This window comes from Stegostoma tigrinum, chromosome 14, assembly GCF_030684315.1.
Source record: "Stegostoma tigrinum isolate sSteTig4 chromosome 14, sSteTig4.hap1, whole genome shotgun sequence".
NCBI lineage: Eukaryota > Metazoa > Chordata > Chondrichthyes > Orectolobiformes > Stegostomatidae > Stegostoma > Stegostoma tigrinum.
The window spans coordinates 25,145,549-25,171,190 of NC_081367.1; the positions used below are offsets into that span (position 1 = coordinate 25,145,549).

The 25,642-nt window shown below is 40.4% G+C and overlaps 1 protein-coding gene across 3 annotated transcripts in view; it reads right to left on the reverse strand.

Moving 5' to 3' along the window:
* LOC125457983 (uncharacterized) overlaps positions 1-25,642 on the reverse strand; it is a 347,795-nt gene that overhangs the window by 148,898 nt on the left and 173,255 nt on the right. For all 3 annotated transcript variants that reach the window (XM_048542816.1, XM_048542817.1, XM_048542818.1), the window contains exons 2-3: positions 9,900-9,975; positions 8,323-8,431 (exon numbers count right to left, since the gene is read on the reverse strand). In XM_048542816.1, the coding sequence (XP_048398773.1) occupies positions 8,323-8,431; positions 9,900-9,975 (185 nt within the window). The remainder of the gene's footprint in view (positions 1-8,322; positions 8,432-9,899; positions 9,976-25,642) is intronic.

Consider the following 25,642-nt stretch of genomic DNA (forward strand, 5'->3'; position numbering starts at 1 on the left):
GAACGGCGGCCCAGCGTTATCACTAAGGAAATGGTCCAGATATAGGGAAGTTAGTTCCCTACGTTGGAAACAAGGACTTCGAGACGCGAGTGGACAGGAAGTCAGAAATGAGGGCCATCTTGTTTCCTGCTGACTGGCAAAGGAGGCCAAGCCATGAAAGGTGGTCAGCTGGATTGAGACAGCAGCCGGAGGGTGCCAGAGATAAGGCTTTAAACCCCATTTGTGGGAAAGATGGTAGAATTGGCTAGAGAAGAGAATGCGTGCTCATGTAGGTCGCAGAAACTTCCATGGTCAAACAATGCAGTGTGTTTCATTGTATTGTAATGTGCTGCTCTCCCATTTACCAACACCATCAACTCATTAATTCATTAAGCATTTTTCCCTTTATCACACAATTAATTCCTTTGCTTTTTTCATGATTGCACAAGTGGCACTCATAAACTTATGCCAAGTAGAGGCCAGCATCAGAAATTCTCAGCTACACCTCCAGTTGTGAGGAGGAAGCCACTCAACCCTCAAGGATGCATGCAGCAAGGCATTAAGCTGCACCATTCACCATCTTAGAGCACCCACCAGGGAGTTACAATCTGGAGAACACACCACTGAACTGTCTCTTGCATTTGGGCGAGGAAGAAATTCCCCGGGTCTCTCCGGGGACCATTGGACATCAGGCACCTGTTTGACCCCGGCAGAATACAATCCCAGCGGCATGCATAGGCAGGCACAGGAACAGCTGGCAGGCTTGACAGAGGTAGTAAACAGGAACAAAGGATGAAGGAGACTAACGTTATCAGCACTGTGCTGGCTCCAAGTAGAAAGTGGCATCCACCATGGAGACCCAGGCCCAGCAAACTCAGTGACTGACAGATGTGCGCACACCTTCACTCCAACGCCAAAGACATTGGCACTTAATATCAATGGCAAGGCAAAAAATAGATGAGGGGACTCAACCTCATTCCAGTAATCCCTTCCTCCCAGAGAGACAGGGTAGGGCCAGCAGGCACCCAATGAAGGAGGACCCACCAATGGGATGCAAGTCAGTTCCTGTAAAGACACCCCACAGGTGCCTGCCTTCACCTCCACCCCCCGGCCCCCACACTAACTGCTGAGGAAGTCATGAATGCTGTTGGATGTAATGGGAGAAAAGGGAAGACAAAAAACTTACCGAGATACACAAGGAGCATGGGTGACACATCTGGAGGGAAAGTTCAATCTGGCTATCAACTTCTCAAGAAAGCCTGCCGTCATTGAAGGCTGTGAGGTGTACCCATCACCACTGTCCCTCATAACACCTTGGCCTGCCCACAGAAACTGCACAAAGTGTTGTCCTCTCCAGTCCAACACTGTTGTACAAAATGCACAGACATTTCAGGGTGATTTAGTGGGCTTAGCAAACTCTAAAAGTGTGAAGGCTAACCAATGAAAGAATGGTGAAAAGGATATGCCTTATGGTTGCTCTTAATCTGTTCTCTATAATGAAAGCCCTCACTGCACAACACTCATATTATACACTGGCTGTACAGCCAAGAACCTTAGAAGGAGACAGCAACTTGTGAGTTCTCCAGTACATGGGCATCATGGGAGCTTGCAAGATATCTGGTGTAGACTTCCAAAGTTTGGCTTGGACGGTCATACACAGGTTAAACCTTGATGAAGCAGAAGACTTTTCTGTTGACAAACTCTACAGTTGGGTGACAAGGCATTCTCAGAACAACAGTAGTGCAGTCCATCGCACCCTGTATGTGGGGAAGCCAAAAATGGCAGAGAATTTCACTGCTCAGGCTACACGACTCCTCTCATTACTGGGGAAAGATATAAACTGATGAAATCTGGAGAAAATGGCATCAATCCCATGTGCATTTATGGATCAAAGAATGGAGAGGTGCCATATAAGTTTCCCATTATTCCCTGAAACAAGTTGCGGGCATAAAACCTTAGGGCAGTTATAACCTTGCTACCCACTGGGATGGAATGGCCAACCATTCCTTCTGACCAACATTTCCACTCCAGGATATGACACATCCTTAGCATGCACTTGCACGAAAGCTGATGTCCACACTGCTCAAGGTGGAGGAAAATTCAGGCCACAGTTTCCAAGCATAAATACCTTTTACTTTCCTCTCACTAAAGCAATCTTAACCTGTCTTAGGTCTCTCACAGCCAAAACCAACGAGGATTAATGACAGGCCCACTGCAGAACAGATCAAATGATACCTTTCATTTACCACAAATTTAAAGCTAGTGTCCGAAAAATATTTTTACAAGATTCTGTCATGATGCTATCCACTATATTTCGACCCTTCAAAATTTTGCGCACAAAAACAAATAAAAAATCTCTCTAAAGAAAATAAGCAGCATCTAAAGCAATATCCTTGTGAATATCTCCCGTAACCCATTTCAGACTGATCAAATACTTTCCGTAATTTGACAGAATACGGTAGTCGAGCTGAGGTTTAACTGATGTTTTACATAGTTCTTTCATTACCTGACCGCTCTTATATTCTATGGCTTGGTTCATAAAATGTAAGTCTTCTTTTTCTCTTGAGGGCTTTGATTTCCTCAAGGGTGACTATTTGGATTTAAAGCTTCTATTTTTGTTCTCTCCATATTTGCCCCCAAAGTTGCACTGTTTGCTGATTTTTTTTTCTTTCCAAGATGCATTTGAACAGTGCAACGAATTGATGAAAGGAAATTCCTTTTCAGCCAAATGAATTCTTCCATACAGTAAATCCATTAAGCAGCCTGAATGCTGCAGCACGTTTAAACTCAACGCATCATGGAAGCCCCTAATCTACTTACTGGGACACCCTAATGGAATGGGCTTTTGGGAGTGAATTCACCCACAGATCTCAATTATTTTGATGGAAGTTTCCTCAGCCACTTTCTCACAGATTTGTGGACTGTTCTAGAGGTGGCACAGTGGCTCAGTGGATAGTACTACTGCCTCACAGTACTGGGGATCCAGGTTTGATTCCAGCCACAGACAACTGTCTGTGTGGATTTTGCACATTCTTCCCATGTCAGTGTGGATTTCCTCTGGGTGCTCTGGTTTCCTCCCACAGTCCAAACATGTGCAAGTTAAGTAGACTGATAATCAGAAATTGCCCCACAGTGTCCACGAGCATGTAGGCTGGGTGTATTAGCCAAGGGAATGCAGGGTTACAAGGCGGGGCTGGATGGAATGCCTTTGGAGGGTCAGTATGGACTTGACTGCTGAATGGCCTGCATCCACACTGTACAGTCTCTATGATAACAGAGTGTGGAGCTGGATGAACACGGCAGGCCAAGCAGCAACTCAGGAGCACAAAAGCTGACGTTTCGGGCCTAGACCCTTCATCAGAGAGGGGGATGGGGAGAGGGAACTGGAATAAAAAGGGAGAGAGGGGGAGGCGGACCGAAGATGGAGAGAAAACAAGATAGGTAGAGAGGAGAGTATAGGTGAGGAGGTAGGGAGGGATAGGTCAGTCCAGGGCAGATGGACAGGTCAAGGAGGCAGGATGAGGTGGTAGATAGGAAATGGAGGTGCGGCCTGAGGTGGGAGGAAGGGATGGGTGAGAGGAAGAACAGGTTAGGGAAGCAGAGACAGGCTGGGCTGGTTTTGGGATGCAGTGGGGGAAGGGGACGAGCTGGGCTGGTTTTGTGATGCAGTGGGCGGAGAGGAAGAACTGGGCTGGTTTTGGGATGCAGTGGGGGAAGGGGAGATTTTGAAGCTTGTGAAGTCCACATTGATACCATTGGGCTGCAGGGTACCCAAGCGGAATATGAGTTGCTGCTCCTGCAACCTTCGGGTGGCATCATTGTGGCACTGCAGGAGGCCCATGATGGATATGTCATCTAAAGAATGGGAGGGGGAGTTGAAATGGTTCATGACTGGGAGGTGCAGTTTTTTGTTGCGTACTGAGTGGAGGTGTTCTGCAAAGCAGTCCCCAAGCCTCCGCTTGGTTTCCCCAAGTAGAGGAAGCCACACCGGGTACAATGGATACAATATACCACATTGGCAGATGTGCAGGTGAACATCTGCTTGTTATGGAAGGTCATCTTGGGGCCTGGGATGGGGGTCAGGGAGGAGGTGTGGGGGCAAGTGTAGCACTTCCTGTGGTTGCAAGGGGAAGGGGCAGGGTGTGATGGGGTTGGAAGGGAGTGTGGAGTGGACAAGGGAGTCGTGGAGAGAGTGGTCTCTCCGGAAGGCTGACAAGGGTGGGGATGGAAAAATAGCTTGGGTGGTGGGGTCGGTTTGTAGGTGGCGGAAGTGTCGGAGGATGATACGTTATATCCGGAGGTTGGTGCGGTGGTATGTGAGAACGAGGGGGATCATCTGGGAGCGGTTGTGGCGGGGGCGGGGTGTGAGGGATGTGTTGCGGGAAATGCGGGAGATGCGGTAAAGGGCGTTCTCGACCACTGTGGGGGGAAAGTTGCGGTCCTTGAAGAACGTGGACATCTGGGATGTGCGGGAGTGGAATGCCTCATCCTGGGAGCAGATGCGGCGGAGGCGGAGGTATTGGGAATAGGGGATGGACTTTTTGCAGGAGGGTGGGTGGGAGGAGGTGTATTCTAGGTAGCTGTGGGAGTCAGTGGGCTTGAAATGGACATCAGTTTCTAGCTGGTTACCTGAGATGGAGACTGAGAGGTCTAGGAATGTGAGGGATGTGTTGGAGATGGCCCAGGGGAACTTGAGGTTGGGGTGGAAGGTGTTGGTAAAGTGGATGAACCGTTCAAGCTCCTCTGGGGAGCAAGAGGCAGCGCCGATACAGTCATCAATGTAACAGAGGAAGAGGTGGGGTTTGGGGCCTGTGTAGGTGCGGAAGAGGGACTGTTCCACGTAACCTACAAAGAGGCAGTCACAGTTTGGGCCCATGTGGGTACCCATGGCCTCCCCCATTGTCTGTAGGAACTGGGAGGAATTGAAAGAGAAGTTGTTGAGGGTGAGGACGAATTCGGCTAGGTGGATGAGGGTGTCGGTGGAGAGGGATTGGTCGGGCCTGCGGGACAGGAAGATGCAGAGGGCCTTGAGGCCAGCTGCATGAGGAATACAGGTATACAGGGACTGGACGTCCATGGTGAAAATGAGGTGTTGGGGTCCAGGGAATTGGAAGTCCTGTAGGAGGTGGAGGGTGTGGGTGGTGTCAGGGACATAGGTGTGGAGTTCCTGGACCAAAGGGGAGAAAATGGAGTCCAGATATGTGGAGATGAGTGCAGTGGGGCAGGAACAGGCTGAGACAATGGGTCGACCAGGGCAGGCAGGTTTGTGGATTTTGGGAAGGAGATAGAAACGGGACGTGCGGGGTTGGGGAACAATGAGGTTGGAGGCTGTGGGTGGGAGGTCCCCTGAGGTGATGAGGTCATGGATTGCGTTGGAGATGATGGTTTGGTGCTCGGGGGAGGGGTCATGATCAAGGGGGCGGTAGGAGGAAGTGTCGGAGAGTTGGCGTTTGGCCTTGGCAATGTAGAGGTCACTGCGCCATACTACCACTGCGCCCTTGACTGCGTCTCCCGCAACACATCCCTCATGCCCCACCCCCGCCACAACCGCCCCCAGAGGATCCCCCTCTTCCTCACACACCACCCCACCAACCTCTGGATACAACGTATCATCCTCTGACACTTCCGCCATCTACAATCCGACCACACCACCCAAGACATTTTTCCATCCCCACCCTTGTCTGTCTTCCGGAGAGACCACTCTCTCCACGACTCCCTTGTCCGCTCCACACTTCCCTCCAACCCCATCACACCCGGCACCTTCCCCTGCAACTGCAGGAAGTGCTACACTTGCCCCCACACCTCCTCCCTCACCCCTATCCCAGGCCCCAAGATGACCTTCCATATCAAGCAGATGTTCACCTGCACATCTGCCAATGTGGTATAGCGTATCCATTGCACCTGGTGTGGCTCCCTCTACATTGGGAAACCAAGCGGAGGCTTGGGGACTGCTTTGCAGAACACCTCCGCTCGGTTCGCAACAAACAACTGCACCTCCCAGCCGTGAACCATTTCCACTCCCGCTCCCATTCTTTAGATGACATGTCCATCATAGGCCTCCTGCAGTGCCACAATGATGCCACCCGAAGGTTGCAGGAGCAGCAACTCATATTCCGCTTGGGAACCCTGCAGCCCAATGGTATCAATGTGGACTTCACAAGCTTCAAAATCTCCCCTTCCCCCACTGCATCCCAAAACCAGCCCAGTTCGTCCCCTCCCCCACTGCATCCAAAATCCAGCCCAGCCTGTCTCTGCTTCCCTAACCTGTTCTTTCTCTCACCCATCCCTTCCTCCCACCTCATGCCGTACCTCCATTTCCTACCTACTAACCTCATCCCGCCTCCTTGACCTGTCCATATTCCCTGGACTGACCTATCCCCTCCCTATCTCCCCACCTATACTCTCCTCTCCATCTATCTTCTTTTCTCTCCATCATCGGTCCGCCTCCCCCTCTCTCCCTATTTATTCCAGTTCCCTCTCCCCATCCCCCTCTCTGATGAAGGGTCTAGGCCTGAAACATCAGCTTTTGGCGTTCCTGAGATGCTGCTTGGCCTGCTGTGTTCATCCAGCCCCACACTTTGTTATCTTGGATTCTCCAGCATCTGCAGTTCCCATTATCACTGTACAGTTTCTATGTTGCTTTATACTTTTTGGTATCCCACCATTTACTGTGTGAACATTATTCAATGCCCTCTTCACCAGCCCATTGATATCTTCTGTAGCCTGCAGCATTCTTCCTCATTATCAACCAAACAATCAACTTTTCTGTCATTTGCAAACCTCTTAACACTGTGCCCTACAGTTAAATCTAAATTGTTCATAATATACCATGACAAGCAAAGGACCTCGTACTATAACAAGCAGAACTCTGCTGACAGGAGTTCTGCAGTCAGAAAAAAAATCTGGTAGCTGTTACTCTTTGCTTCCTCTCACTGAGTCAGTTTTGGATCCAATTTGCTACTGTGCTTGGATCCCACAGTCTTTTACTTTCTTGAACATTCTGCCACATTGTTCTTTCAAAAGCTTTGCTAAAATCATTTCGGCTACATCAAACATAGAAACATAGTAAATAGGAGTAGGATTAACTCATTCAGCCCTTTGAAGTTGCTCTGCATGCTACCCTTACTTACATTCTTTGTTAATTTAAGAAATATGGGCTATCTCCCAAATCATGGGCCCACTTCCTAACAATGAATGACCCTCAACAATTAAAGTGATTACTCATTCCAATGTTCCAGCTCTCTCAATAGTTGATTGTTGAAAAGAGAGTTTGAGGACAAGGATCTCACACCCAAGACTGAGGTCATGATTTACGCAGCTTGCACTCCCATATTCCTTGCAGACTTGGACAACCTCAGTGGTTGTCAAAACACCTCAAAGTATAAAAGTATAACCAATGATGCCTTCACACATTCCCCAAATCTGGTTGCAAGCAATGAGTCCAACATACAGTCCTCTCCCAAGCCAATGTACCCAGCGTAGAGGCACAAATCACTCAAAACCAGCTCGTCTGGATAGGCCATGTTGCTTTTAAGCCTGATATCTAACTCTACTTGGAACTCAGTCATGGCAGAAGATTCCCTGGACGCAAGAGAAATGTTTCGGGGATAGTTTTAAAGTATCCCCGAAGAAGTCAAATATTCCCATTTTTTCTTGGGGCTCCCTGGTTTCTGTAGAGATTTTGTAATGGACATATGGAGGCAAAACCAAGGTATGAGGGGGAGCACACAAATCTCCAAATGATCCAACTAACCAACCTTTATAATCTACCCTGTCTGTGGCAGAGTCTGCAGACTGCACGCACACTTATTTGTCACCTCAAAACCCATTTACTGAAGAGTAAATAAGTCCTTCTCGGCCTAGAGGTACTGCCTGAGAAGGAAACAGACAATGGAGTGTTTGCATGTCACAATTATTAAGTAGAGATCCATAAAAGGAATTTCCATTAAATTTCACACGTATGTTGCATATTCATGAGGCAAATTATTCTTGAAGAATATCCCTCATGATGTGTTTGAACAGGTTAGAGTGAAGATTTTATTATTTTAAGTCACTGAAAATCATCCTATCACAATAAGATAGGAATCCAACAGAATGTTCCAAAGAGGATGACAATAAGATTCAAAATGAAAAATATTGGTTTTTCTCAGCCAAGCAAAGCACACTTTGCTGATAACGTAATTAGTTCTTCTTGCAGGCTTTGAGGTCAGATTTCCATGTAAATACCTGTGTAAAAGACTTACTAAAGCATTTACATTGGGAGAAAGTGGCTCTTAATTCCTAAAATGTCATTACCTTTATTAAGTTGATCAAAGATATTCTGTGAAATGTCATTTTTTTTACCTTTCTGGATAAAAGTGAACATTCTGTAAATGGTAATGGTCCTCCATTGTGTTCCCATATCTTGAATATCTCAGTGACCCAGTTTTCCATTCCTGCCAGAGAATCTGGCCTAAATATTCAATGAAGAAAAAATTATAATTTGTCAGAACTGCAAAATGCACTGTACCGTAACCATTTTAACAACCATGAATAACAAACAGAATGTGAGCTTTAGAATTATTTGTAAGTTTCTACGATGGCCTTGTGGGTTATAGGAAGTGAAATAGAGAAGGCCAGAACTTACTAGAGCCAGGAAACAAATGGTCCCTGGTGGGTTGCTCAATGTCATACCCTAAGTTTGTAACACTGGGTTTGGTGAAAGGGGAATTTGGTGAGGAAGGAAACAAATGTTCTTTTCCCTCTTCTTTCTGTCTTCAGCTGACAGAAGTGTTGTTTTCTACCAAATCAGCATTCACTGCTTCACATAATACTGAATTTCCCACATTAACAATCCTCCAAATGGCTCAGCGAGGAGTGTTTGAGTTTGAACTTTGTCCTCTCAGAAAAACGTTTGGGAGTTAATCTTGAGTTTTGGGGTTGAGTAGGAGTGAAAGGGGAGGGGAGGAGTTGTGATTAACAGGCCAAGTATTTCTGCCTGGAAGTTGCCAGCCATGGGTTTTGTGTCTTGCTGTTTGGACAGTATCATAAGGTCATAAGATATTGAAGCTGATTTGGGTTATTTGGCACATCAAGTATGCTGCAGTATTCAGTCATGGTTGATAGGTTTCTTAACCCCATCCTCTAACCTTCTCCCTGTAACCCCTAATCGCCTTACTCACCAAGAACCACCAAGGTCTATTTTAAATACACTCAATGGCTTGGCCTCTACAACCCATTGTGGCAATGAGTTCCTTCTCATCTCAGTTCTAAAGGCTTGTCCTGTCACTTTGAGGGTGTGTCCTCAGGTCCCAGGCTTTTTTTAGTAGTAGGAACGCCTTCACCATGTTCACTCTATCCAGGCCTCTCAGTATTCTGAAGTTTCAATCTGATACCACCCCCACCTTCTAACTCCATTGAGCATAAACCCTGAGTCCTCAACTGCTCATCATATGACAAGCTCTTCATCCCTCAGATCATTCTTGTAAGCTTCCTCTACACCAATGGTTCATTGGCAGTGATAATTTTTACATTTGTAGTCAGGTTGATTTTATTTTTCAAATCTCTTTATATTTTTGGCAGTGCTGAGGTCATGTTTACTATTTCCTCAGTATGTTAATGGCATTGTATCGAAGGAAAAAAGGATTGAACAATGTTTTATATACTTTACATATTCCCATATTTCTCAAGTATTCTTCATTTTTCAAATAAGTATAAACCAAGGGCCAGCTTCCAATATATCCTACCACAGAATATTATGTCAGCAAATTCAATACTTTTTGAATGCTTTCTAAGACAGAATATATAATATTAAATTTGGAAAGAAGACTAATTATATAGAATTAGTTTGAAGTTTAAATCTGTAATTGGACGATCATTTAAAATTTATGTATTTGTTCTATGCCTTGAAGCATTCATAGTTGAAGGGTTAAAATACTTACTGGTCAGGTAGTTCAGAACAGGAAGGGAGTTGCTGATCCTTTAGACTTGCTGAAGAAGTAAGGTGTCTGATGTTTGCTTGAGGGGGAGAAAGACAAATTTGTTTTTACAGTGGTATGATCAAAATTATTTGTTATCTCAATTAGTTTCCTTTCATATAAACATTTATTAAGAAATAGTAAGAAGCTGCTAAGTGTTTGCTTCTGATATAGTAACATAATCAGTGTTCTTCTACTTCAAGTTTTTTAAGCAAAGTGAACAAAAATTAGCCATCAGGTCAGCCAATGGTTGATTAAATTTTGGAGAGTTCAGTTCATTATTCACAGCGATTATCGTGAAAAACTTCTCCCTAGAGTAAGGATGGCTACAGGCTATTTGCGAGACAATGTTCTCCACTGATGATACAAATATTGGTGAATCATTCAAATAATATTCACATTCAAATCAAAATTAATTATCATTGCAGTGCACTGACAGCACTGCTGGTAAACAGGAAAGAATTGCTTTTTCCAATCAATCAGAGAGAATGGGAATAGTAATTCACATCAAATGAGCACTCCATATACTTCAACAGGAAAAGAAAATAATTGGGATTTTACAATGTCAAATACCAAATAAGCATTTTCACTTACTTCAAAAGCTCCCTAGTGAAATTATAACATACACATTTTCTCTCTATTTTTGTTGAGAAATTTGTTGAAGATCCATAACAAAGCCAGTATATGTGAAGATTAATTTATCAAAGTTTTTATAAACTAAGAATAAGTTGAAATGCATTGAAACAAAAGCTGATGAATCTAACCCACTTTGTGCCAGGACTAGAAAATTTAAATGGTCAGTAGTATGCTTTTTGTCGTTTTATTATGATGCTTTTTTTTCAAACAAAACATTCTCCTTACCATTTCTGTTGTTAAATTGTTAACATTTCTTACACAGCTATCCATTAGACAAGGATATAGAGAGACAGGCAATGTTAAGTCCTGAACTCATCACAAAATAACTCATTCAACATTCACAAAGAACTCTAAGTAAAGTCACAGAACAATACTGTTTAACATGGGACTTGGCCATTCAGTGATGTCACACCTCTGCCCCTCGCTTACCTGCTGTCGGATAGTGGGAATTTACCAATGATTCAAACTTTACAGTCTTTCTTAGCTCTGCTTTACCATCTGCAGTTCAGACCCCACTCTCCATCTCCACAGCAATGTCAGATCAAAAAATCTTTCTGTGTTGCCAAACTCTAACAAGCACTATCCAATTCTGTGCAATTACTGGAAAACTACTCCAGTTCTGCCAAGCCCTGACACGATTCCCAATATGCCTGATGCGAAAGTTATTGCAATGCAACCAAATCACAATTGGTCCATTTGCGGATAAATTCCATTCCCTACATTGTATTAGAATGTGCAATATTTATGTCTAAACTGGCCACATCCATGATACTTACAATGGCACTGTATCCACTGGCAACTTCAAGCACTGTCCTTGTCAGAGCACACACAATGACCTCCTTGAGGGTCACTTTCCTAAAAATGGTTAATGGATGCTGTTCCATTATGGGTCTATTTGAGACATCTACCATGCCAGTACTGCTAGAAATCCTGTAACCTACTTTACAAAAGAAGCATACCTTGCTCAAAACCTCTACTAAAAACCTGTCTGTTAGCCTTGCTGGTGACTGGTCAACATGCTTCACTTGTCTCACTGCTCTGGCATGGATTTGAATGCCTTACAGGCAAGGAATCAAAAATTCTCAGGTGTAGGCTTCCACTTCAAGTTACTGACCTGGCACGAGGTGAGTAAAGGCTGCATGCTCGAAAAAGGCCTCTGGAAACTCTGACATATGGCTCAAACCAGCATGTTCAGTTCCCAGTAGGTTTTTTTGAGGCATTTTACTGGATAATCAAAACTTGTGGGAGTCGAATGTCCACATGATATTAAATCTCATACTTCTATATTTATTCATGAATTTTGCGTGCCATCATGCTGAATTTTTTTTTCAGCTCTAAGAGATGTAAGCATGTAAGTGATATGATTTCTGAATATAAATAAAGGTATAAGTATATTTAAAATGCCATTCATTTTCAGTTTACAAACAATATGGAACAAGATTGTGGAATTCAAACCCCAAAGCCCTGTAACATCATTAAATATGGGAGGAATTCTACCTTTTAAGTCACTCTAAGCAGTCCTGATGTTATCTGCTACAAACCTCACTGATAAACAGTTAATTGGCTGAAACCTGGGAGCAACAATATTCGTAGGTCTATTGATTTAAGGGATATGTTAAACAGAATGCTTACTACCAATATTAAGTGGCAAAATGCAGAATTTATGTCACCTTTAAGCTTTCAAATTGTATCAGCAAACATCTACTATGGGGTTATCTTGCCAAAATTATATCACTCTCAGACCACTAAATTCGAAACAAGCCTCATAATAAACTTTAAACAACAAAGCAACACAGTTGTTCTGATTGTTTCAGAGTAACAGTTGCAAGTGCAAAACACAGGCTCAAAATTTTAAAACCTGTCTTAATCTGAAGCCACAAAGGGAGCACACAGCTTCAATGTAATTAGTTGTGCATTGTGTTGCTAGGCAACCAACAGACACTGTCTCAATATTTGTGGGGTCAAAATGTGCTTTTCCTATTTACTCAGGCTGGTGGTAGTGTGACTTGTTTTTGCATTGTTTGGCCACAGTGAGCCCAGAGACTCTCAGCACCACAAGCATGTACAACAATGTTGTAATACTTTATTGAGGGAATGCTCAAGCTAACTGGTGCAGTTTCTGCACTATCTTACATATTAAAAACTATTCAGTTGAGAACAGATTAGGGAATCACAGAATTATACTCTCAACTTATCTAGAACTCCCGTGTTGAAACATTATCAAATTATGTGAGAGGTACAATGTTTAGTGATTTCTGAAACCTTGCGACCTGAAAGCCAGAAAACTAAGCTAAAAAGCATATGAACCTTATGGCAGTAAAGTGAGAGAGTTAACATTTCTTAAATTTAAATTTTGATTCTTCTGCAAGAAAAAAATTGATGTAATTGCATGTTTTTCTCACATATGGCTATATTATCCAAATTAACTAGGACACTGAACAAAGCTAATGTTAAACAGGGAGTTCATTCAATCAAGAATTGTGAGAATGAGAGTTACACCCCATTGCGAATCAGTCAACCTTATTGAGTTTCCTTAAAACAACCTAATTGCAAACATTATAGCAGTGACAAAACTACTGCAGCTTTTGTGACATAGTGGTAGTGTCCCTACCTTTGAACCAGAAGTTTTGGGCTCAAACCCCATCTGCCCATTGTTGTATCACATGTTTGAACAGATTCATTAAAAATAATTAAAACCACTGCTTGCTGGAAAGCCACTCCTTGAAGAAATGCATATTTAATTGTTTAATATACATATTTGTTTAATAATTACATATATTATATATGAACATATACTGTATTTAAAACATCATCTTAAAGGAACACACATTGTTCAACAAAGAAGAATAACAATAACTGTGGTAGAATCTGCATTAAGAAGGGAAGCAGGATCACCTTTAAGGTCTTCTGATCAGTTTACTTACATGTTCCTAAAAGAAATAAGGGATAAGAGGGGCATATCATGGGAACCAAGAAACAGAAATTACTTACAAGGATTGCCTCCTTTCAGAGGGTACACTCCTGGAAAGCTAGATATTTAAACGGAGCTCACAATAGAATCATGCAATGTGTTACTTTTATCCATTTTCTTTCAGTCCAAGCAGAACTTCCATTTCCCTTATTGACAAAGACTGCCTAATTCCACCTTTGTCCCAAGCACAGCATCAGTGTACATGTTACGTAAACTTTTATAAATACATTTGCCACCATCAGATTTAATTATTCCAATGTTATCCATATGATTTCTCATCCTCCTCAAACTTCGAATTCATCCCATACTCGCATGCCAATGTTTTATTCTGTTCCAAATTGTACTCATCCACCAACCCTTTGCCTATCTACAAAATGGAACTCTTCAATTATTTCACTTTTCCTTTTCTGTGCAGAAATTTATGAAGTATGAGACTTGGGAACCAACATGTTGGTCCATTGCCTAACAAATTTCATGTGAGAAATCTTGGAAGAATTCTATGGTAATGCAATTGAAGATTGTTATTTCCATTAGTAAAGACCTATTTGGTCTCTTTGTGATTGTGTTTGTAGACTCCAGGCTTGATTCTAACCTGTGTAAGTGAATAGGTTTCAAATGGTGTTAAACCTGGATTCATGCAGGTCTTCACCCAGCAACTGTAGGTATAAGTTTGCTATATTCTCTGGAGTAGCACAGTGGTCTGAGTCTTCAATGTTCAGAAAACCTAAGGAAGACTTTCTATATTTAGGTACCCTGGAGAGTGAGCACTGACATTAAGAAACAGATGTCTTCTGAGATGTCTCACTCTATAATCCCATACCTATTCTCTGTCATACCCTCCTCCTCCTTCTCTTCATAACATAAGAATCAATGAGTTCCAACTGGGAAATCTATCTTCCAAGTTCACATTTTTTCAAGTGTACACAAATCTATCAGGAGAGATCTTGAGAGCAATTTTCAAAGCAATTACCAACCAAAAATCAAAAGAGATAAAGTTAAAATTTCTGTCACAATTTGCAAATAGTCTCCTCAATGTACTATCCAGCTCCAGATTGTGATCTACTGTTTCTAGCATGACTAAAATAGTGACAGTTCTCTATCAGGTTGAGCTATGCATAAATGATGGGGAGGGATTGTGTTGGGGTATCTGTCATGGCCATCTGCTTGTAGGTGGCAGGCAGAATTTCACGTAGTAACAATATCGATGGGACAACCTGTCAATTGACCATGTTGGTGGCCATCCATTGGATGTAGTTATGAATACAAATCAGATCACCCCATTTTATGCTTCATACATACCTGAAAACGAAGATGTTTTCATCAGAAATTCAAAGTAAACAGTGCTCGTCAGGCGCTGATGTGAAGCAGTATTATTTTCTGCTGTATTCTGGTTTCAGAAACGGTGTAATATGTTGCTAGTAAGTTGTGAAAAAGCATGACGGTGATATCTGTGTCGTGTTTTAGATCTAATTCTTTGAAATAACATACAGATAATCTGACCAAAAGCACTAAAGATAATTAAAGAACATGGAAACCATGTTAAACTATTCTACTGAACTATTTTGACCAGTGTAAATGTAGCTGAATGTTAGGACCAAATGTGTAACCATATCAAATTCCAAATCAGAAGCAGAAGTAACAGCATCAGCAAAGAACCAGTGTCAAATTACATTTTGTATTTCATAACTTCATCAGCAGGGAACATGGGTGTCCCAATGGTGGCAGTAAATGGAGTAGACTTGATCTTGTGTGTGACAGAAGTGATATTGTTTTTGTCAGTTACTATTAGTGTTACAGGAGGGTCCTGTCTACTACTTGTTCCTTCTTTCATTCCCTGGAAACACATCAGACTGAAATTCTCCTATCATTAGTCAATTTACAATTTCTATATAATTCAGATTTTTGAATGCCTGATCATTCAAAAAGAAACTCCACTTGAGAATTCTTATCTCTTTGTTCAGGTGTTATTCTTCCCCGAGGATAAAGCAAATTGAATTACAATGTAAATAATGTCTGGACTCACTACATATATTTTTTTAAAAGAAACCTGAGCTCATCTTTCACAGTAATACTGGAAATGCATATATCCCCAATATCTTTTCAATATAATAAAGACATTTTAAATAACACTTAAAAGCAGTATTCAACCCCATAATATTATTATGCTGTAAACCCACTCACGTCCAACTCTACTCCAATAATACATACCTTTATTTAAAATGTCAATTAAGTAATGGCCAATCACTTAATTTAGCAATGCACTTTTCCCACTTTTCGAAAACAAATTCTCGTATGGAAGGAAAATATGCCAACAGGTCCTCATTTGAAGACTAACAACTTGATAGGTAAAATGCCCAAAAGAGCCTCATTAATTACTATCAGCAATGCTTCACTCTTTTTTCATTGAAGGCATTGATAATTACAAACACAATCTAATTCAGCACTAAATGTAATCACTCACTGAATGAAATGTTTTTATTGAATTCAATTATAAAATTGAACAGAAATGAGTGGGGAAATAATATTTATAGAGTTGATTGAGTATCACGTCATAGCACATGACAACAAATTAAGAAAATAAAAAAGGCTCATGCCAGCTTTCTGCAGAATGTGCATCTGAACTTTTCCCAAAAAGTGATACATTTTATTTTTAGGTGGGAATTATGGCAAGAAAATTACAGCAAAATCTTCAAAGAGATGTATTTTAATCAAGAAGTACCAAATTAATCAATCTTGTTTTAAAATTGACAATAAAACTGAGGGCTTTACGATGCTTATATGTTCTGGGACAAAACCAACAAAAGGCTGACTTGACTGATTCAAATTTTCCTGAAAATGAGATGGTGTTATTAAGTGACTAGGAAGCAAATTTCAGATATCACATTTTCCCCTACACACACTACTTGTTATATTGCAGCTAAACAATTTTTATGAATTATATCAGGAACCTACTTAAATGATGCTGGTATAAATAATTAGTTTTAAGAAAGCAAACTGCTAAGTTACTGAAGCCACAGTTTTTAAACTGCAAAGTGAAGTCTTAAAATATATTTGAAAGAGACGTCTTTTTCATCATTTTCTTTCTTACTTGCTTGCTTTTATTCATTTTTCCAAAAACCTTCAATAGTATATAAGCAGCTGGGACAGCACATCTCTTTATGCGAATTTTATTAGATTCAGTGCTTTTTGTTCAAGACATTCTTCAAACTTCACTATGACAACATTAGATCAAACTGCTTTAGTTATACAATGGTAATGGCTTTGCTACACAGTCTCTTCTGCATAGCATCTACTAAGTATGCAGTCTGCATTCAAGATAATTGTTAAAGTTTTCTGTATTTTTACAACAATAGATGCCTAACTTACTTGAACAGCTCAAAGATATCAACAGTGGCCTGACCTCAGATCACTGTCAAAAGAACAGAACTGAATAAGGTAGTAATACCATTTTTAAAGGTTCTGCCAGTGTTTTCCCTGAAGGGCTTCACAGATACTGATCTATTTTTTATTGCAACATGCATTCTTCAACCGACGGAGTTTCGGGTTTAGTGTTAGAGATTAGGAAGGTAAAATCTTGAGAGAAAATTGCTGTCATGCATTCAATATTACCTTCCCTCGTCTCTCCTTGCTTGATGTTTATGCTTTGTTTTATCTTTACATAACTTGTCCTTTTAAAAAAAACAAGATAGGAGCCTTTCTTCTTGACTAAAGTACATAAAAGCTACATAATATTCCTCAATTGTCAAACTCTTTAAAAATTCCAAGTTAGCGTCTTACTATATTCACAGAAATTTAAATGTTACAATAAACTTTTCATTCATGGAAAAATCATGAATCCATTATACTGCAAAGATTTTTTAAACTCAATATGTATCTACAATTTAGATATTGTATTTGTAACTGGTAAAACAAAATCAAGCGTTTCATGAATGGGTTTAATCACATTATAATTTAAACAGTTTACACTTGTATAAATTGCTAACTTCACAGATCCTACATCACAATCCACAGTACATGCAAGCTAATCATTGAGAGATCGACATAGATGCAAGTAAATCATTGGAAATAATAAAGATTTCATAGCAGCAACTGAAGGTTAGATTACATTAGCCATAACTAAAAATTAAAAACGAAGACTAAAATCCTAACATAATACCAATCTTTAAGTATTTTAATATAAATTAGTTACTAAATATCAGGTTAGATTTTCTAACCTCTGCCACTGGAGTGATATTAGGCCTTTTTAAGGAGTAGACAAGAATTGTGATCAGCTGGTTCCACTATACTACTTTCAGCACTTAAGATCATTCTGAACTTTTGACCTAAATGAAGTAATTTCCCTCAAACCGAACAACAAAATACATACAATAAAATACTAATTGTTAACAACCACCAAAGAGTATATAAAGAAATCCTCAACTTATTGATAATTGCCTATGTAAACCTGGATGTGAATTTCTATAAAGATAACAAAATATACAAAACTTGAAACTTTGCTACCCGAATAGCAATTCCCATAGTTTCAAAAAGATCATACTCTATCCCAAAACATTGTAACTTTCAGTCACTTTTTTCACCAAAAACAAAGGACCAGTTTGGTTCTGCTGATAGTATCTGATTTCACTATCTTCCTCGGGGATTTATTTAACATTCCACAAACGTCTGCATGAAATTGTTCAACCAGTCTACTCATGTTCATTATTGTGAATTGTCTGATTACAAATTTGTGGTTGCACCAAAAATTGAATAGGGTTCAGCTTATCAAATTTCCTTAGAAATTTGGAAATCCCCTTGAGACATCCTTCTCCAATGTAAAGATTTCAAACTGTGTCAACACCTCAAATAGAGGAGATGTCTAATCTTTGTAATTGGTTGAGTGCCCATCCTCTGCATAGTCTCCAAGTCAGGTTGTCTCCTTTGCAAAGTAGTGTTGAGGATTGTACAGGATTGCAGGTAAGCACAAACAATCAGGACACTTACATGCTTACTGTTTCTCCAACGAAAGCACAATATTGTGAATGCTGGAGATCTGAAATGAAAAAAAGAGCTGTTGAAGCTCAGCAAATCTAGCAACATCGGCAGAGGGAGACACAAAATCGACACTGAGTCCAGTACAACCTGCCTTCAAAACTGTTGTTTCAAAGGAGAGTCACATTGGACTCAAAATATTAACTGTTTTTCTCTCTCCACAGATGTTGTCAGAGCTGACGAGTTTCTACTGCATTTTCAGTTTTTACTCATTATTTCTCTACTTGGTTTAAGTCATATCATCTTGACTTTGCACCTGAAAATCTTGTGCCTTCATTACTGTTGCCACATATGTTGCTAATGGTTTGAACAAGTTATCACCAGTTTTCTGTGATTCCATTTATGCATTGTGTTCCGTGTTCAGTCGTTTGTCTCATGTTTATATGATTTAATCAGTTTTTACAATTCAGTTACTTTGCATTTGACTACCGTAAATATCTATTCAAATCTTTACATTTCTTCTGCAATTTTCTCTGCAGCAAACCATACCTCCAAATCTCCTTTATTTAAAAACAGCTCTTGAAAATACACATGGATAAGTACTTTTATTTCTGACCATCTTCTGAAACAATTTTTCTCCATTCTTGTCTGACCCTATGTTCAATATTGTCTCTTCTGGTTCAATCAAACTTTAATCCTGTCCCGCAGTTTCCCCCATTCCGTATCTTGTTTGCTAATTCTTCCATAGCTTTCATCTGTCTTCATCTCCTCCAGCCGCATAGCCCTCGGAGATATACGCACTCCCCAAATTTTGACTCAAGTATCCCAATTTAAATCATCAACAGTGGTGTCCATAAACCAAGATCTTAAACTCTGGAATATTCTCCCCGAACTACTTCACATTCTTTTTCACTTTCGTCGTTTAAAATGCCTCTTAAATGCTTCTTCTTTGACCAAGTATCATGCCATCTAACCGACTATCTCCAAGTATGGGGCAGTGTCAACTTTTATTCGGTGATGCTGCTGCAAAGAAGGTCTGTGATGTTTTCTTAAATTGAAGGTGCTATATAAATGCATGTTGTTCTTGCTGTAGTACTATCAATACTTCCCTTCTCTACCTTCCTTGGTTCAATGTTATCATTGCACCTTGTTCTCCTCACATCAGCTGTAACACTTGCACAACTATTTCCCCACATCTCACTATATACCATAACTACAATGCATACAACAAACAAAGTATTTCTCCATAACGCAACTGCTCACAAGAATTTCATATCCTTCTTTATTACAGGCAAGGAGCTGTGCAACATGTTACAGGAGGCCATGAGCACAGGAGAATATGTCTCTTGTGGAAGATGGCATAAAGGGCAGCATGGCATGGCTTAAATTAGGGTCACGATGAATGGTAGCCCAGGAGAGAATGTCATTCAGAGTTTATTCACACTTCATCCTTTATTTCCCCTTCTGACTGCCATCTCCCTCTAAACAGTCTGTGTGGAAAATCTGCATTTGCTTTCACCAGCCATGCTCTGATCTTTCCTCATAATAAAATCCAACCCTTGCTCTTTGCCTTAATTTCAGGTTGTCAGAAAAAAGTGCTCAGCTGTTACTTCAAGAAGTAAATGGCCAAATGTAGCAGATTCACAAAATGACAATCAACAATCAACATTGTAAGGCTAGCTTCTATTTCCCAAACAGCTGTTGGAATTTTCTTCCGAGCAGCATTAAAATGGGTAGCTATAGGACTTAGTGTTAGTGATAGCAATTGTAATGAAGTGGTGGTGAGACACATTGGATAGGATGGAAAGAAAACTACAGAGGTGATAAGAACTGTGACATTGGTGCATTTGCAATAGAAGGGATTGTTAATTTGAAATGCTTCCAGATGATCTACTCTGTTCCTCCTCTTGTTCACATTTTGTTCTTCCTTCCTCTCCTCTTGCACTTCTTGTTGTTCAGATAGTGAGTACTGCATTATCACAGAAGTACACTGTACACAGCAGACGATAAAGTTCAAGTTCACACTCTGGATTGGACTGCAAAGCTTATCCAAGATCGTCCAGTCATAGAAAGCATTAAACACTGAAAGGTTTCAGAGATAGTAGGAACTGCAGATGCTGGAGAATCTGAGATTTCAAGATGTAGAGCTGGATGAACACAGCAAGCCAAGCAGCAGAGGAACAAGGTGTTGAGCTAGATGAACACAGCTTGGCCTGCTGTGTTCATCCAGCTCTAAGCCTTGTTATCTCAAACACTGAAAGGTCACTGATCTACAACATTAGCTCTGTGTCTCTCTCAACAGATGCTGCCTGATTTGTACAGGAATTTCTTTTTCCCAGCATTTTATGTTTTTATTTCAGATTTCCAGCAACTGCTGTTTTCCTTTGTTACAAGCTGACTGATTCTTCACAGCTGCCCTGAAATCTAACACTGCTGCACTCAGGAAAACTGTTTTTGATAAGTACTTTACTAAATACTATACTTAAAGTGATTTTCCCAAAAGCAGGCATGTGGCAAGAAATAAAGTTAATCTTTTAACTGGCTAACAGGTAATTGCACTGTTTAATTTCAGTTGCTGTTCTGTGATTACTAACTGCTATTTAGCTCTTGCATTGTGTTCTTTAACACCACAAGTTGTAATACTGAATACAGAAAGTGCGTTTCAATTCCAGTAGAGGCACAAACCAGGCAGTCACAGGCCATCAATCCACTGTATGTTTGCTTTTCTTTTCCATTGACATGGAAGTGTGGAAGTTACGAAGTTATGTTGCAGTTGTACAGGATGTTGGTGAGGCTGTACTTGAAATATTGTGTTCAGTTTTGGTCACCTTGCTACAGGAAAGATGTTATTAAACTAGAAAGAATGCAGAAGAAGTTTATGAAGGTGTTGCCAGGATTCAAGGGGCTGATTAATATGGAGAGGTTGGACATGCTAGGACTCCCTTCTTTAGAGAGTAGGAGACTGTTGGGGGATCTTATAGAGGTGCATAAGATCTTCACAGGCATGGATAGAGTGAATGCACTCAGTATTTTTCCCAGGCCTGGGGAATTGAGAACCAAAGGGTATGTTTATGGTAAGAGGTGAATGAATAAATGGGAACCTGAGGGGCAACTTTTTTTTTACAAAGAGGGTGGTACACACATTGAATAAGCTGCCTGCAGAGGTGGTTGAGATGGGTACATTAACAACATTTAAAAGGCATTTGGATAAATACGTGGATTGGAAAGATTTAGAAGAATATAGGCCAAGTGGAGTGAAATAGCATGGAAGGACATTTTGGTCAGCATGGACCAGTTTGGGCTGACGGGCCTATCTCCATACTGTAGGACTCTATGACTTTATGACATCAGAGAGAAAATTAGGTACCATGCATAACAGATAGCTCAACCTTCACCGGCCAGTGTGTTCCCTGGCTGAAGATAAATTTCACCCTAGAAACAATTACTCTCAGTAACCAATTCAGCAAATTACATGAAAATTACATAAAAAAGGTAATTTGAAAACCAGCAATAGTCTGTTTCAGATGGAGTGACTCAATGTGTTACCAAATCTAGTTCAAACTGATGGTTGACAGCGTCCTATTTCTGTATAACATGCATTGTTTTTTGAAATATCAATCTAATATCCAATAAAGGTGGGCATGTCACACAGAAACTCTCACAATTCAGGCTAATTTAGTAACATCTCTGAGAAAGGCATTAACAATCTTAATAATAAGAAATGGAGGAAAAATCACATTGATGAAATAATAGCTGCTTTACAAAATCTTAAGATTTAAGCACACACTGAAAACACTTTGCAAGGTCTTTCCCACACATGTAGCTATGCAGAACAGGTTGCATCTGAATCTTATCGTGTGACTGACAACTGAAAGAAGAAACTTGCAGCAACACCTCATATAGATTATAAAGGTGTATATTTAGGCTTGTTACATTTTACTCTATTTTTTAAATATTCACAGAAATTTGTCGACATAATAATTTGGAACTCAGAATAATTACATGAATAATTATTATTAGAATGAAAGTTGATTAGGTACTATCCAACTTTCTTCACTCTATTTCTCTTTTCTTGTAATTACCCATAAGTCAATTTCAGTAAATATTTGATAAATCAAAATGTCTGTGAGGAATTTTCTTATCTTTTATTCAAGTGTATGAGTGAGTAATTTAATGGGGAATTACACATTACCCCTACTCCCAAAAAAAATCAATCACCAGCCAGTTAACTCATTAAGTGAGTAATTTTCTTAACAAATTGCAGGACTTGACACTGGTGTCCTGGGCACCAGAAGTTGCTCTGGGTCTTAAAGTCTGCAAGGTGATTCCTATTCTTCTGGAGGTTCATTGGGGTAATGTAATTGTTATGTTTTGACATGGGGTTTGCAGAATGAGCGGTTCAGAATAGCCCGAGGTGAGGGCAGGAGGTGTTTTGTGAGGCCAACATCTTGGTCAATACTCATGCCTCCATCTGCCTTCAAATTGGAGATCCTCTCAGCTCACAATCTAGTCTACCCCACTAGATTTCCCTTCAGAAATTAGCTACCTTTCTTGCCCACCAGTGAGTCAGGTGATCAGAGACATTACAAGTCAAACTCGTAAGTGGCCTCTAGTTTAGCATTTAACAGTCTTAATTGGTAATGGGCCAAGAAGGTCTGCCATGAACTCTCTCACATGCATCGTAAATCAGAGCTCATAATGGTCACAGTGGTCTCCTCTATTTGACTGCAACTGAGATTGTGTTCTTGCATAAATCAGGGAGTTAAGACAAACATTAAAGGCTACAATTACAGTTCCACAGTAACTCAAAATTATAATTTGTGATCACATTGTGAAATAATATAAATATTAAATCAATTTTAACAGGTTGAATTTTAAACTAGAGGCAAATGAGTGTAGGTCTATTTCTGAGAAGGAATTGAAAATGTAATGAAGGTCATCTTGACAAAACCAGGATTTGATCCAGCTGGTGTTAAATAGCAGATAACTGCATGACCTCCTGAAGAGTTGATGGAAGTTTGTTTTTATATTGTTGAGGATTGCAACAGAAGACAGAAAACATTAGGCTGTTAGCTGTCACAGAATTTAGGATGCCTGATTTTTTTTTATAAAAATTAGTTGAAAAGCTTTTAGACGCAGGTTGTGGAGGGCCTGACTGAAGTTAGATGTGAGTATAATCTCTCCTTTTCAGAAATAAATTACATTCATGAAAAAGAGTAATTTGTGATACTACCAGACCAGAAATATTTCACTTGTATTCTGCAGATTATTAAAAGATTGAGAGAGTGCTCAGTTTTGTGAATATTCAAAGAAAAGGCTTTACAGGGCATTGGGCCAGAAGCTGTTAGGTCAAAGCCACAGATTGGCTGGGCAAGAAATATTTCTGGATTTTGATTAGATTTAAAGTTATGGCACTGAGCAGTAGATGGGATTTTGTTTTGCCATTTGTTTCAAAATCTTTCAAACTGCGTTCTCTGTCAATAATTTGGTTTAATTTAGTTGTCCTGGTCTGGTATCATAAACTTCTTTTTTTATTGTTTAAAACTATCTCTGCAGCCTTGTGAGCTTTTGTATCTGTGAAAGACTGCTATGTAACATAGACAAAACACTCAAAACCTTGCAGGTTGTGGGGTGGAAGAAGATAAAATGATTAGACCAAAGAATACAGGAAAGCTATTAATTAAATATGTGGAAAAATCAGAGGCATAGTTGAAAAGTAGAGTAAATCAATTTTGATTTTTAAATGTCAAACCATCTATGACTAGTGTACAACAAAACAAAATACGTTCAATCAATTCAGGTTTCATTCTGGGATCTGATTTGTTCAACACTAAAATCAGCAGGGATCATCACAAAATAATTGAAGGAGCATGACCATTTACATTGATTAATGCAAATTTAACTAAATTGAAATAACATTTAATATTTATTATTGATGGGGTTACATGAAGAAAGGTGAAAGGAGTGTAACCAGCAGCGTACACTTATCAGACTGAATCTATATCTGCGCCGTAAATATGTTCTAACACTTTGTAACTGTAAGTGCTTTTTAAAATTAAATTGTAACTGAAATATAACTAAACTGGGGACCTTCATGTTGTAAGCCATTGGCATCCTGGACCATACAAGCATTAAATTGTGACTTTAACTTTCCCGATATTGATTGGAACCTCCTTCGAGCAGAAGATTTGAATGGAGCTGTTTTTGTAAGGTGTGTTCAGGAGGGTTTCCTAACTCAGTACGTTGACAGGCCGACGAGAGGAGAGGCTATTCTAGACTTGGTGCTCGGAAACGAGCCCGGACAGTTATCAGATCTTGTGGTGGGAGAGCATTTTGGTGATAGTGACCATAACTGCCTCATATTCTACATAGCTATGGAGAAGGAGAGGATTAGGCAAAATGGGAGGATATTTAATTGGGGAAGAGGAAACTACTATGTGATTAGACATGAGTTAAGAAGCATGGACTGGGAGCAATTGTTCCATGGTAAAGGTACTATAGACATGTGGAGACTGTTTAAGGAACAGTTGTTGCGAGTGACGAATAAATATGTCCCTCTGAGACAGGCAAGAAGGGGTAAGATAAAGGAACCTTGCACGACAAGAGCGGTGGAGCTTCTCGTCAAAAGGAAGAAGGTAGCTTACATAAGGTGGAGGAAGCTAGGGTCAAGCTCAGCTCTAGAGGATTACAGGCAGGCGAGGAAGGAGCTCAAAAATGGTCTGAGGAGAGCCAGGAGGGGGCACGAGAAAGGCTTGGCAGAATGGATTAGGGAGAACACAAAGGCATTTTACACTTGTGAGGAGTAAGAGAATGGTCAAAGAAAGAGTAGGGCCGTTCAGGGATAGCCTAGGGAACTTGTGTGTGGAGTCTGAGGAGGTAGGGGAAGCCCTAAATGAGTTTTTTGCTTCTGTCTTTACGAAAGAAATGAACTTTGTAGTGAATGAAACCTTTGAAGAGCAGGTGTGCATGCTGGAATGGATAGAGATAGAGGAAGCTGATGTGCTGAAAATTTTGTCAAACGTTAAGATTGACAAGTCGCCAGGCCCGGACCAGATTTGTCCTCGGCTGCTTTGGGAAACGAGAAATGCAATTGCTTTGCCACTTGCGAAGATCTTTGCATCCTCGCTCTCCA